Consider the following 15813-nt stretch of genomic DNA (forward strand, 5'->3'; position numbering starts at 1 on the left):
TAGTAGTAGAAAAATAATAATAAATAAAATAAATAATAATAAATAATAATGATAACAGGAACAATGGTTTTAGAAACTCACAGGGTCATTAAAAAGACTGATAAGCTCTCTTAGCATAAAGTAAGGAGCTATAACCTGTTCATATGTTTGGCAAGTCAAGAAACGTATCATAATAACTAGTAGTAGTAATAATAATAATAAATAAAATAATTAAATAAATAAAAAATAATGATGATAACAGGAACAATGGATTTAGAAACTCGCAGGGTCATTAAAAGGACTGATAAGCTTTCTTAGCATAAAGTAAGGAGCCATAACCTGTTCATATGTTTGGCAAGTCAAGAAACTTATCATAAAATGTAGTAACTAATGACCCTAAAGGTCCATTTATCTAGGCTGCTGCAAATGAATGAACAGAGGAGAAAATTAAGAGGAAGATTCTTTAAACAGTTTTCCCCTATGGTTAAACTTTATCTGCTGTTACGATAGGTCCAAATGACCGAGGTAGCAGCAGTAGGGGAGACATCATATGAATCTTCATTTGTGGTCAGCGAGGAGGAAAAAATCACCTTTTGTTTATTTTTGGATACTGGCTACCTCCTAAAATAAGGGGGAAGTGCCATGGTAGATAGATAGATGAATATACATTGTCTGTCTATTTACCAAGGCACTATCCCCCAATTTTGGGAGGTTGCCGACAATAAAGAGAACAAAAGGTGATTTTTCTTCTCTTTGCCTCTCCTAGCCTGACGAGGGATTCAGCCGAGTTTGCTTGGTGCTGCTAGGGTGCCACAGCCCAGCCTCGTCTGTTGTCAACCACAAATGAAGCTTCATATATTGTAACCCCTACTGCTGCTACAGCGGTCACCAAGGCGACCGGAGGAAGCTTGCCATTCATTCCTATTTCTAGCGCACTCTTTTGCCTCTCTCACATCTATCCTCCTGTAACCTACAGCTTTCTTCACTCCATCCACCCACCCAAACCTTGGCCTTCCTCTTGTACTTTTCCCATCAACTCTTGCATTCCTCCCCTTCTTCAGCAAACAGCTATTTTCCATTCTCTCTACATGGCTGAACCACCTCAACACATTCATAACCATTCTAGCTGCTAACTCATTTGTTACACCCGTTCTCACCGTAACTACTTCGTTCCTAACCCTATCTACTTGAGATACACCAGCCATACTCCTCAGACACTTCATCTCGAACATATTCAATTTCTTTCTCTCCAACACTCCGATCCATACATCATAGTTGGTACAATCACTTTCTTATACACTTTCACTTCCACTTGGGTTTTGTTTAACTGTTGTAATAAATATATCGATCAATTCTTGCTCCTTTCCTTCCTTCTTTAAATATCTTTGTTCTTCCCCCTACTATACATAGATATACGATATATTGGTATTCTGGAACAAGCAATAAATTAATTCCTTACAACAAATTTTAAACTTACATGGTCTTAGATGCAAGATTACTTTAAATAAAAATGAAGCAGAATTCACAACCAGAAACCTGTAAATAAAATGGTCATGCCTCATACTGAAGATGGACATCAGAATAATGAAGTAATCAATAGTCCTCATGATAAATATACTGTAGTAATAATCTATACTTACAGACTGTTGCTGTTCTTCCTTTGATTGCTCTGAAGCCCTGGCTTCCATTCGTAGCTGATCGTTTCGAACGGCTTCTTTTTCTATGGCAGAGAAGTCCTTTTTAACTCTCTGAGCACCGAGGCCACCGCCTTTCTTTGCTCCAAGCTGTATTTTGGAAAATATTGAATTACCTTTCATGTAAAAATGAAAATAAACAAAATACCCAAAATTAAGAAGGGCAGTGTGTTCATATCAAAATACAATAAAAACTGCATTATGATTGGAAGATTATATAACCTGAAAGTACTGTAGAAAAAGTTCCTGGATAAAACCCCATCATATGATTACACAATTCTCACACTTTGGTACATGACTATATATGCCCTTAACCCTTTTACCCCCAAAGGACGTACTGGTACGTTTCACAAAACACATCCCTTTACCCCCATGGACGTACCGGTACGTCCTTGCAAAAAAATGCTATAAAAAAATTTTTTTTTCATATTTGTAATAATTTTTTTTAGAAAATTCAGGCATTTTCCAAGAGAATGAGACCAACCTGACCTCTCTATGAAAAAAATTAAGGCTGTTAGAGCAATTTGAAAAATGATATTTTAATTATAAAATAAATTTTTGAATATACTTACCCGGTGAATATATAATAGCTGCAACTCTGCGGCTCGACAGAAAACAAACTCAAAAAACTCGCGAGCGATCGCTATGAAGGTTGCGGGTGTGCCCACCAGCGCCAACTGTCGGCCAGATACCACTCTTGTATGTAAACAAAACCTTCAATTCTTCTCGTCCCGCTGCGTCTCTATTGGGGAGGAAGGGAGGGTCATTTAATTTATATATTCACCGGGTAAGTATATTCAAAAATTTATTTTATAATTAAAATATCATTTTTAAATATTTAACTTAGCCGGTGAATATATAATAGCTGATTCACACCCAAGGAGGTGGGTAGAGACCAGAGTTAATTATGTTTACAGCGTATAAGCTAAGAGTTTTTTCATTTTGACAGTTATCAATATAACAAAACCAAAATATATAGGTACCTGGTAAGGAAGTTGACTTAGACGATTACTCTGCCTTGTAAGTCTGTCTTCCTCACGGAGCCCAGCGATCCTCTTAGGATGCTGAAAGACTCCCAGGAGCTGAAGTATCAAGGGTTGCAACCCATACAACAGGACCTCATCAAACCCCTAATCTGGGCGCTCTCAAGAAATGACTTTGACCACCCGCCAAATCAACCAGGATGCGAAAGGCTTCTTAGCCTTCCGAACAACCCATAAAACAATATTAAAAACATTTCAAGAGACAGATTAAAAGGATATTGGAATTAGGGAAGTGTAGTGGTAGAACCCTCACCCACTACTGCACTCGCTGCAACGAATGGACCCAGTGTGTAGCAGTCCTCGTAAAGAGTCTGGACATCTTTTAAGTAAAATGACGCGAACACTGACTTGCTTCTCCAAAAAGTTGCGTCCATAATACTTTGCAGAGATTTATTTTGCTTGAAGGCCACGGAGGTTGCTATATCTCTAACTTCGTGCGTCTTAACCTTAAGCAAACATCGGTCTTTCTCATTCAAGTGAGAATGAGCTTCTCGTATTAAAAAAATCTGATAAAATATGACAAAGCATTCTTTGACATAGGCAATGAAGGTTTCTTAACTGAGCACCATAATGCCTCAGATTTCCCTCGTAATGACTTAGTACGAGCTAAATCGAACTTAAGAGCTCTAACAGGACATAATACTCTTTCCAGTTCGTTGCCTACGATCTCTGATAAGCAAGGAATATCAAAAGATTTAGGCCAAGGACGAGAAGGCAGTTCATTTTTGGCCAGGAAACCAAGTTGAAGTGAACCAGTGGCTTTTTTCTGTAGAAAAGCCGATGTTCTTACTGAAGGCATGAAGTTCATTGACCCTTTTAGCCGAAGCCAAGCACACTAGGAAAAGTGTCTTGAGGGTGAGATCCTTCAGGGAGGCTGAATGTAATGGCTCAAACCTGTCTGACATGAGGAACCTTAGGACCACGTCTAAGTTCCATCCAGGAGTTGCCAAACGACGTTCCTTAGAGGTCTCGAAAGACTTAAGGAGATCTTGGAGATCTTTATTGTTGGAAAGATCTAAGCCTCTATGTCGAAAGACCGAAGCCAACATGCTCCTGTAGCCCTTAATCGTGGGAGCTGAAAGGGAGTGAACCTTTCTCAGATGTAAAAGAAAATCTGCGATTTGGGCTACAGAGGTACTGGACGAGGACACAGATGCTGACTTGCACCAGTCTCGAAAGACTTCCCACTTCGACTTGGTATACTCTAATGGTAGAAGCTCTCCTAGCTCTTGCAATCGCACTGGCTGCCTCCTTCGAAAAACCTCTAGCTCTTGAGAGTCTTTCGATAGTCTGAAGGAAGTCAGACGAAGAGCGGGGAGGCTTTGATGGACATTCTTTACGTGGGGCTGACGTAACAGATCTACCGTTAGAGGAAGACTTCTTGGAAAGTCTACCAGCCATTGAAGTACCTCGGTGCACCACTCTCTCGCGGGCCAGAGGGTAGCAACCAACGTCAACCTTGTCCCTTCGTGAGAGGCGAACTTCTGCAGTACCTTGTTGACTATCTTGAATGGTGGGAATGCATATAAGTCCAGAAAAGACCAATCCAGTAGAAACGCGTCTATGTAGATTGCTTCTGTATCTAGGACTGGAGAGCAATAGATTGGTAACCTTTTGGTCAACGAGGAGGCAAAGAGGTCTATGGTGGGTTGACCCCAAGTAGCCCAAAGACTCTTGCCCACGTCATTGTGGAGGGTCCATTCCGTGGGGATCACCTGACCCCTCCGACTGAGACAGTCTGCCAAGACGTTCAAGTCCCCCTGGATGAATCTAGTCAACAGGGAGATGCCTCGAATTCTTGACCATAAGAGAAGGTCCCTTGCGATCTCGAGCAGCGTGATGGAGTGTGTGCCTCCTTGCTTGGAGATGTACGCCAAAGTTGTGGTGTTGTCTGAGTTGCCTCTACCACTAAGTTTCGAAGAAGCCTTCTAATATCATCAAGGCCAAGTGGACTGCTAATAGCTCCTTGCCGTTGATGTGCATGCTCTTCTGACTTGAGGTCCACAGACCCGAGCATTCCCGACCGTCAAGGGTCGCACCCCAAACCCAAATCCGACGCGTCTGAGGACAACACGTGGTTTGGGTTCTTGACTGCTAGGGATAGTCCCTCTCTCAGACTGATATTGCTGTCCCACCATTTCAGGCATGCCTTTACTGGTTCGGAGACTGGGAATGATACCGTCTCTAATGTCTTGTCCTAGTTCCAGTGAAAGGCTAGATGGAACCGGAGAGGCAGAAGGTGTAGTCTCCCTAGTGAGACAAACTGCTCCAGGGATGAGAGAGTCCCTACGAGACTGTTCCAACTCCTGACTGAATAAACGTTTCGTTTCAGCATTAGTTGGACTTCGAGCAGGGCTTGACTGCGAATCTCCATCCCCAAATATAGAATAATCTGGGATGGGATCAGTTGGGACTTTTAGGTTGACCAAAAGTCCCAACTCCCTGGCCAGACTCAACGTCCAATGTAGATCCTGCAGACAGTGAAGACTGGACGATGCTCTGAGAAGCCAGTCGTCCAAGTACAGGGAGGCTCGGATCCCTGATAGATGGAGGGATTTTGCCACATTCCTCATGAGCCTCGTAAACACGAGAGGCGCAGGACTGAGGCCAAAGCACAGGGCTCGAAACTGGTACCCCACATTCCTGTAAACAAACCTCAGAAACGGTTGGGAATCCGGGTGTATAGGAATGTGGAAGTATGCCTCCTGAAGGTCGAGAGAGACCATCCAGTCGCCTTCCATAAATGCTGTCAAGACAGCCTGGTAGACTTCATCGTGAAGTTTGTCTTGACAATGAACACATTGAGCGCACTTACCTCTTACGTACTCCTGCCGTGAACATGGCTGCCAAATCATGGAGCCATCCCTGAGGGACTTGTTCCTGCAGAGAACGTGGCTGTCAGATCATTGGAGCCATCCATGAAAGCCTTGTTTATGCATGACATAATTGTACAGCAAAACTTCAAAGGCTCGAAAATAACTGTGAAGTCGACCTGTAAAATCTTGGAGCGTCTCATGGCCAAGCGCCAGGGAGAGTCTATGAGGTTTGAGAAGTCTATCTGGGCAGAGGCAGGAACTCCCAAGCCGAGAACTTCTCTCGTGTCATATCAGACTCTCGCTCTATAAGCCAGTTTAAAAGAAGGGAAAGCAAAGGCTGTCTCCCCCAAACTCCTCCTGGTGATAAACCAGTCGCCTAGCAAACGTAAAGCTCTCTTGGAAGAGCGAGAGAGCACTAGCTTATAAAACAACGGCTTCGAAGTAGCTAGGCCTAGTGTAAGCTCTGACGTTTAGGCGAACGAGGAGCAGCAGTTACAAAAAGATCCGGACAAAGATCCTTAAAAATCAGCATGATTTATTTAAAGTCCATAGAGGGCTAAGCAGCTTTAGGCTCCTCTCCGTCTGACAGAGTCCTCAAGGGAATATCAGTAGGAGGGGGAACAGCAACTTCCTCATCTGAAGGAACCTTGTCCGATAATAGCCGAGTCTCAAGCAAGGGAGAGACCTACCCTGGTGGCAATGCTTTACAAGCAGAGTCCACACGCACTGGTGCATTAGTAGCGGACCAGGACGCAACGTCATGTAACTGCTTGACAGTCTGTGAACTGTCAACAACAACAGGTGCGTGAGACCAGGACGCAACGTCATGTAACTGCTTGACAGTCTGTGAACTGTCAACAACAACAGGTGCGTGAGGACGCACAGCGTCCACTCGAGACTGCTTTGACCGCCTAGACTGAGCAGTCAAAACAACTCTAGAATGCGGAGGTTGACGCTCAGCGTCAAAACAAGTCAACTCCGATTGTTAGCGAACGTCCTGAACGTCAACAGGAGCATCAGCAAGTGGCCTAACGTCCAAATGTGGCTGAAAATCCACACGAGACCGCATCGAGTGTGGTTCTAAACAACCTGACTGACGTGACTTGGCTACGCCAACGTCAACAGGACGCACAAAGGAACGTTAGGGTGGCTGAAGGCCAGGATCTCGATGAGATAAACGGCTAGGCTCAACGGACTTATCGGCAGAATAGTCTTCCATAAGGGAGGCAAGCTTATTCTGCATGTCTTGCCGTACAACCCATTTAGGATCAACGGGAATGGTTGCGGTAAGAGACGAGGGTAACGTCTGTGACCGCAAAACCTTGCCTACAAAAAGACTCTCGGAGTCTGTGTTACGCTTTTGTTAGGCGGCGAGCAGTCTTCCGATGACTGCATAGGGTCAGAGCTGTCCTAATGGTTAAAACCAGGACGCTGGACCTGTCCTGAAAGGACTGACTTTCGCTTAAAGGGCCTCGAAACCTTGTTCCACGGTTTCTTATGCGAAAAGCCTTCGGATGACGAGGAGAAAATCGTCTCTCTCGCCTTATGGTAGGGGTGATCTTGGTAAGATACACCCGATACCATAGAGGGAACGTCTGTTCGCTGATCAAGGCCTCTCGAACCCATAAGTCGTACGACATTACTTCTCCCCTGGGCTTGGGAGCTTGCAAGAGGTCCCGGACTAGGCGAACGACAGGCACGAACAGACGAACCCTCGGTCGCAACACTGATAACACTTTGCGCAATATCACTTTATCACTACGATTTTCTGTTTAGCACTTATTTCACTGAAATCGAATTTTTTAACAATTCACATTAGGTATGAATAAAACTGATTTCTACCTGAAGCACGCAATTCTACCCTCATCAAAAGGTTGTAATTGCGAAATCAGTCGTATAATGTAAGCACATTAATACCAGCAAAAAACAGTAAACATATTTTAAGATAAAAAAATCAGTGGCTGGGGAAGAGACTAAACACTAGTTCATTCAAAACTACGTTTTCAATCTCTCACCGTACATTGCCTTGGGACGAGAATAAAAAACTAAAAACGTTTTATCCTTTCTCCCCGTACAGAGACTAGGGACGAGAGTAACTCGAGAACAACGTTACCCGCTTGGGACGAGATAAAGATCGGAACGTTTTCTCTCCTCTCTCTCTCTCCCTCCGTCTCTATCTCTCTCTCTCTCTCTCTCTTGATTTCGCACCTAAGAGAAGAGCCCACTTACGTTTCGTCAAAAAAACAGGTTATTTGACCAAAGGAAAAAAACTGAAAGGTTTTTCAATTAAAAAGTTCCTTTAAAATAGAATTTAAAACATTTAAGCTTTGAAAGAAGAATGAACAAAACGTCAGAATCGATTTACTCTCTCCGCAAAGTGAAACCGTGATTCTCTCTCTCTATCGTAACAATAGAGCGCACGTAGCATAAATAAACTAAACGTTAGTTCATCTTTGAAACAGTACGAAGACTATTCAAAGAAAATCTTTCATAAAATATCTATTAAAAAAATATTCATTTAATAAGTTTTAAATCATTAGCTCTTTAAAAGCTATTTACGATTGAAAGGGCTCAACGTTGTTTAACTTCGGTTTCCAAGTTAGGACCGCCTACTCTCAGGAAAGGTCGCAAATAAACAAATCATTAAAATTTATTTTGATGTTTATTATAAATGGAAAGCTAATCGAAGAGGCCTAAAAAAGGCGGTTGAGATATAAAATATATAGAGGAAAATCTATAATTAATTTATAACGTGATAAGATAATTGCTAAAAGCCTAAACACACTTCCGTACTGAGGGAAGGGTCGGCCATTTAAAAGTCAAGGAAAGTCCAAAAAACAATCCAAAGTCATCAAAAATTAAATCTATCCAAAAACGAGTTCAAGATTTAAGTTGAAGATAAAACACCTGTAGCGAAAGCTCAAACCAAAATGAAGTACTTCACCAAATATGTTAAGAAAACTCCAGGTTCTACAGCGAGTATGAATACGTCTTGTCGTCAACGTCGACAGAGAAGAATTGAAGGTTTTGTTTACATACAAGAGTGGTATCTGGCCGACAGTTGGCGCTGGTGGGCACACCCGCAACCTTCATAGCGATCGCTCACGAGTTTTTTGAGTGTGTTTTCTGTCGAGCCGCAGAGTTGCAGCTATTATATATTCACCGGCTAAGTTAAATATTTAAAAATATATACTGCAAAATGTGCTGGGGAAAAAATAACCCCTTGGGGGTTAAGGGTTGGAAATTTCCAAAGAGCCTGGGGGTAAAAGGGTTAAGCTAATTAGTTATTCATCTAAGTTTTCATTCATCATCAACTCTAACATTCATAATGTTTCCTTCCCTCACACAATCTTGTAAAACTGAAGTACTATACTTCATCATAATGTAATTAAGAAACACTGCTTAAGATAAACACCAGTTCTCTTCCTATGGTTAAACTACAGAATCTATGTTTAATAGCCACACTGATATAAACTAAGTCCAATCTGATGCACCTGATGTCGGACTATGTCCGATTAATAGTCGAGTACAGCATGAGCTCACTAGCAGAGTGAAGAAATGAACTGTTTCTCACCTTCACAGTATTTCAAAGTCTTTTCTTCTATAAATTTGAAATTTCAAGTACAGTACAGTAATGGCAAAGCAAAACACAATTACTTAACCCTTTAACCCCCAGCCTATTTGGAAATTTCCAACCCTTAACCCCCAGGGGATTATTTTTTCCCAGGACATTTTGCAGTATATTTTCTTTAAATTGCTCTAACAGCCTTAATTTTTGTCATAGAGAGGTCAGGTTGGTCTCATTCTCTTGGAAAATGCCTGAATTTTTTCAAAAAATTATCAAAAATATGAAAAAAATAATTTTTATAGCATTTTTTTGCAAGGACGTACCGGTACGTTTATGGGGGTAAAGGGATGGCTTTTGTGAAACGTACCAGTACGTCCTTTGGGGGTAAAAAGGTTAAATATTTTGTAATATAAGCGTAGTTACTGTACTGAAATAAACTGTGCAACTAAAGCAATTTGGTGCTCAAACAATATATTAAATGTTCTGATATAAACATATTTAAAACAGGAATAAAGAATAACAAGAAAGCCCTACTAATAAGTATTCATACACAAATCTCAACCAAAGTGTGCATAAAAACCAAAATCATTGTGCTTAATGGTGATGTTTGCCAGATATATAGTATAAGTCAATATTAAAAGCATGAATCTGGTATCAAACCCCATTCAGGAAGAAAGTTTGAATAAAAAATTACGATCTAAACTTAACATAAAAATGTATCAAGTTCTTTAATGTAATTTCTTTTTTTAAAAACCCTGTCAATTAAATCAGCTCATATTTGTGGTCTTCGTGACTCATAGCCACACTAATTTCTATCACCAAGACAACAGAAACCTCCTGCTGACTTGGCGGAAACTCCACCCTACATGCACATCCACGGACCTTGAAATTAACGTAATAAAAGAAGTAAATATACTAAAACTACCATAAAATAAGAATATATGCCTTTACCAAACTTACTCCTAAGGCAGTATCTACTGTGACCATTGTTCACCTATATCAATTTGCACTACTCACTGCTTTTAGTCCTGTTTCACATAAAAATAAGCAATGTACTTATTTCATTACTCACTCTCTAACAAATTCATATGAAGCATTCATTGTCTTAAACTACCGTCATTAAATTTACACTGAAACATTTCCATTATATTCACAATTCTTGTGTCTACTTGTATATTGTTTAGAAGGCAATTTGCATTATTCTGACAATTGCCCGTATTGGTAGCTGTTACTTTACTGTAACTCGTACCACACTAATAAACTTTAAAGGCTAAAATTGCAGTCACCAGCTATGCATTAGTCTGACAATTCCCCATATTGGTAGCTGTTACTTTGTTGTAACTTGTAACAAACTAGTAAACTTTTAAGGCTAAAATTGCTATTAGCAGCTACATAAAAATAAACTCTGCAATTACATTGTGCTCTATGCTAAGAATATAAATATTATTCAAGCCTAACATGTTCAACACTACTATCAATTCCAAAAATTTTCCAGGGGTCAGAAATTCAACAATAAATTATTACGGCATACCAGTTCACGGAATTCAAGGATGCCTATTATATCTGCAATCAACTGAATAAATAAATCAAGAAGTCTAAACAGTGGACAAATCTCTTAATGAGAACAGGGTGTAAATAATTTTAAATAACTTCATAATAAGATTTTAACAAAATAAGAAAAGTTTTAAGGAAGAAAATATAGAAGAAGAATTTTGTGGCACCTCAACTTAACAGACATCAACTCACAGGATTGTGGAATCAAATAATCGTATTTCATGCCTATTAGAATATTCTGAGAAATATGCAAACCATATTGGATGAGGAGGAGAATGTAGTCATTGAAAGCCAGATTAAATATGCAAGAATTGGTTATTTACTTTCCTGGATGACTGCCCCATCATAAATGCTCTCCTTTCACCTTGTATTCCCTTTCCATAGTTCATTTACATATATCAATTGTGTTGTAAACGCTGTTGCGCTCTGTATAATGTAACCCTGATTTTAAAAGTACCGTACAAAAGAGTAGTTTTTTGTGCTACAGATTCTTAAAAGTTACAAAATGCAGAGCATTGACTGTTCTTGATTAATTTAATTATATACTGCATAAAGTATTTTCCTTTTAAAGTCAAGATGCCATCCTTTTTTAATCTTGTAACATATGTTCTAAATTCTAAGTTATGTTGGTTACATAAAGAGCATTTCCATTTTTCTTCTTGTATATTAAAACTCTAATTTGCAGCAGTTAAGATACTGTCATGTACCGAAAGCAATTGCTGAATTTACTTTTGAAAAATTAATTTTTATAAACAAGGCATCATACCAAGTTTATTTTGCAAGGAAATGTTCCAAAGACCAAATATTTGTAGCCAAATTAAATATAATTACTCTCGTGTTTAGATTAGCAAATAATTAATGAATGTTAAGTGTACATTGAAATCTATAACCCTAAGTACTCTCTAAGTTAAACTAAAAGGAACTCAAACCAATGTGACAAATAATTTACTAAGCATATATAGGGAGCTCTAACCAATACGACAAATAATGTACTAAGCATATATATGCAAGATGAAAACAAAATAATAAAAAGGATTAATGTGCGTTTAACAACTTGAAACAGTATAGCATACTAAGGGGACCAAGGAATTAATACAGTACTACTAAGTCCATAAGAATGTTTTTTTTCATTTGGCCAGTCATCCCTCCTAGACACTAGGATTGCTATCTATCTTCCTACTGGTGTGATCATAAAGGTGTTTGACACTGTGATCTCTTGTTGTTCTACTCCAATAAAAAAATATTCTCAAACAGCATCCAGTTAATTAAGGAAATATGCTATCCTTAAACAGACTTCCATCAGTGTTTATAAGTAAATCTACATCCAGTCTAGTAAAGAAATAAACTTCCATTAAATATTAGTCACTAATGACATTTAAACACAAAAATTATTTCATTCTGTCTCCGATATATTTTCATAACGCATCGATGATATATCACCATACCCTTGGTGATAATTTTGTGGGAAAACATACTAATCTCAAATATACCACATTAGAAGCAATTTATTTTACCGATAAGTCTTTGAAATTTAATATAATATTAATTAAAGTGAATGAGGAAAATAGCTATGAACAGCAATGGAGTGTTGAGTAGGCTACAAGTCAACCCTTTCTTATAACGAGCCTATAAACCAAGCTGTCTGTTAGATTGAGGTGCCACTGTATTTGAAACGACAGAACAGTGATAGCCAAGGTTGACCAGTTTACAAGAGTAGAATTTGACACCAACTGTGAAAGAAGCACCGTTTGGAAAGAAATTCATCACGTGTCACACTCCCCAAAAAATCCCAACATGCAATAGCCAAGATCGAGCTACCTTTAAAGTAGAACCACAGCTCTCTACCTGGACATGTATGAAATAATGCAATTAGATTGTGAATCATGAAGAGTGACAATTCAGTAGTGACTAAAATGAAACATTTTAAATATAAAAGAAATAAAATTAGCAAAACTGCTGCTGCTTTAAATTACTAAGGAGAATTTTTTCAACTATCATTAAATGAATACAGAAGATTAAAAGGAGAAGCAAGAAATATTCAGTGACTATAGTATAGCAAAAGCAATTTTAAAGTAATAAAACTATAAGAATAAAAAAACACTAAATAATTAACACTAATAATGAACCAAATTAACAACTAACCAAAAAGGGAAATAAAAAAATTCATGAACAAAACTGCAACTACAGGTACAGTACCACTTACTTTTGAGGCTGGCTTCCGTTGTCCAATTGTGGACTTGCGAGGCTGGTTTGCCAATTTTTGAGCTTCATTGGCTGACATATTAAGAGCAGCCTCAACATTTGGAGCTTGTCCGTCTTCATCAGCACCATTGCTTAAATTGGCATTCTGCAGGACAAAAAGTAAGCGACACTCATAAAGGTATTAATCATACTTTTCAAACCTTTTAAAAAGTAGATACTCTAAGCTTTTTCTATGAGGCTTTCTATAATTGTAAAAATCTAACCATATCTAAACCTAACCTTACATTATATTATTTATGAAATTTTTATGTATATATGGTTATGTCATACAGACAAATCGAAGACAATCAGGTAATCTGATAATTAAAAACACCAACATCTGATACTGGATGAAGTGAAACTTTCTGGATAAAATAAAAAAAAAAAAAATTTTTCTTTGTTTGATCAATAAATATCTGTTAATAATGCTTGTGGAATGTACAATTCCCAAATACATATAAACATTATTGTTAAAACTCTGGTTTAAATCAAAACAAAGTTTTCATATTTTTTTTGCAAAATCAATGAAGATCAGTTTCAATAATACTTATGGGATGTACAAATCTCTTGATACAAATGGATAAATATTACTGCTAAAACTTTAAATAATCCAAAACCACCGGTACCTTTGCAATAATAAACTTGTATTGTTCCTTGGTGAACGTTGATTGTGAATGTTCAGTTTTATTAATAACTAATTTCTTACATTTATCAATCTGGTATGATATATTAATTTATTTCAATACACAAAGCAGGCATACAGAAAATTCAGATTCGAAGGCAATAATACACAATTTTGAATTATAACTACGGTAAGTTTTATACTTATGGGATGTACAAATCTTTAATACAAATGGATAAATACTACCACTAAAACTATAAATAATCCAAATCCAGCGGTACCTTTGCAATGATAAACTGGGGTGGGGATAGCACTGGGTCTGGGGAAGCAGGTGCGGCATTATTAACATGCTCCTCAAAGAAATCCACTTCCTTCTTTTCTTCCGTAGCTGCTGTATCTACATTTCCGACTTCAATATTAACCTGAGGAAAACCACTTCAATAAGCTTACATCAATTGATGAGTTAATAAAGTTGCAAAAATAACACTTACCTATGTGTATATATATATGGTTAAATTTTAATTATTCTGTACAAAAAATAAAACACTGCAAAACCTTTAGATGTTAGGCAGATTTGGATAAAGATAAATATTTTGCAAAGTTAATCTGATCATGTGAAAAACTTAGGAACATGCAAATAAGTAAAAGAAAGCCAAAATCATTAACCCACTGACTACAATGTGAATAAAAACCAACAGATAAAAGTCACTCGGTTGAATACAAACCTAGATCAGCTCCTTGGAATATGTTTATTATAAAGCTCATTATATTTCTTGCACCGTTTTCTTAGGGTTAATTTAGTACTCGATTTTACACGCCCCTTACAAAAGGTTCTGGTATTATCATGAATTTACACTGCAAAGTTTTAAAACTTTACTCAGGATCTCATTTCAAGTAGTTGTGCCAAATCTTCAACACAACTGAATCAACTCATTTAATAAATGTTTAACCAGCTGACACATTTTATCATGGCTAACATCAAGTTGCTGCTTTAAGATATATATCAGATAATATGTCAACAAGCCTCACAGTTTAAATGGCCAAGTTTCAAAATATAGTCTTCTGATCATTCATTTAAAAATTGCAATGTCATGTGGTTTACTATAAAGTATCGTCTGCATTACAATACTTTACAACGATAACATTGTCGAGCATAAGATGTTAAGAACTTAAGAGTTAACTATTTCCTCAAAAAAAATCAAATACAGGCAGTAGGTTAACAAAGGGCACCTGCCACCCGTTGAGATACTACCACATGAGAGTTATTGGGTCCTTTGACTGGCTAGACAGTACTAGATTGGATCCCTCTCTCTGGTTACGACTCATTTTTCCTTTGCCTACACATACACTCAATAGTCTGGCATATTCGTTTCACATTCTCCCCTGTTCTCATACACCTGACAGAAGTGCGATTACCAAATAATTCTTTTGCTCAAGGAGTTAACTACTGCACTGTAGTTGTTCAGTGGCTACTTTCCTCCGGTAAGGGTAGAAGAGACTCTCTAGCTATGGTAAGCAACTCTTCTAAGAGAAGGACACTACAAAACCAATCCATTGTTCTCTAGTCTTAGGCAGTGCCATAGCGTCTGTACCATGGTCTTTCCCTATCTTGGGGTAGAGTTCTCTTGCATGAGGGTACACTTAGGCACACTATTCTATCTTATTTCACTTCATCTTGTTTCTCTGAAGTTTTTATAGTGTAAATGTTATGCAAAATGTGGACAATTGCCAAATGTGTACATTTTGCAATTAATTTTGCCTATTGTGTACAATTTGCAGGCACCAAGCGCTGCAAATTTTACACATTAGGCAAAATTAATTGCAAAATGTACACATTTGGCAATTATCCACATTTTGCGTAACATACATATATATGAAAGACCCATTTGTTACTGTTCTTAAAAGATTTTAAATGTTCACTACTTCTCTTTAAGTTTATTTATTTCCTTTCCTTATTGGAGTATTTCTCCCTGTTGGAGCTCTTGGGCTTATAGCATCCTGCTTTTCCAATTGGGGTTGTAGCTTAGATAATGATGATGATGATAATAATAATAATGATAATTGATGATCTGGCAATGAATAATCCAGTGACTCCTTTATTTCGGGAATAATTATGGTAGCCCACCGAAAATAGCTAACTACACAATAAAAAAAAAGTTACTTCCGGCATTGTTGAGACTTTTAAACTTCCGAATTGTTAATATGATAGCTGTATTTTGCTATCACTTTGTTTACATTAACCATAAAATAGCATAACCCCCACCCCCTCACAAATCATCAAACTTTTAATTTTGCA

The 15813-nt window shown here is 38.1% G+C and overlaps 1 protein-coding gene across 4 annotated transcripts in view; it reads right to left on the reverse strand.

Moving 5' to 3' along the window:
• Positions 1–15813, reverse strand: part of ArfGAP3 (ADP-ribosylation factor GTPase activating protein 3) — a 61549-nt gene that overhangs the window by 14813 nt on the left and 30923 nt on the right. For 3 of the 4 annotated variants that reach the window (XM_068381945.1, XM_068381942.1, XM_068381943.1), the window contains 4 exons: positions 13799–13939; positions 12858–13001; positions 12473–12499; positions 1620–1763 (listed from right to left, as the gene is read on the reverse strand). In XM_068381945.1, the coding sequence (XP_068238046.1) occupies positions 1620–1763; positions 12473–12499; positions 12858–13001; positions 13799–13939 (456 nt within the window). The remainder of the gene's footprint in view (positions 1–1619; positions 1764–12472; positions 12500–12857; positions 13002–13798; positions 13940–15813) is intronic. The other variant, XM_068381944.1, reaches the window with a different exon arrangement.

The sequence above is a fragment of the Palaemon carinicauda genome, chromosome 10, assembly GCF_036898095.1.
Source record: "Palaemon carinicauda isolate YSFRI2023 chromosome 10, ASM3689809v2, whole genome shotgun sequence".
Classification (NCBI taxonomy): Eukaryota; Metazoa; Arthropoda; class Malacostraca; order Decapoda; family Palaemonidae; genus Palaemon; species Palaemon carinicauda.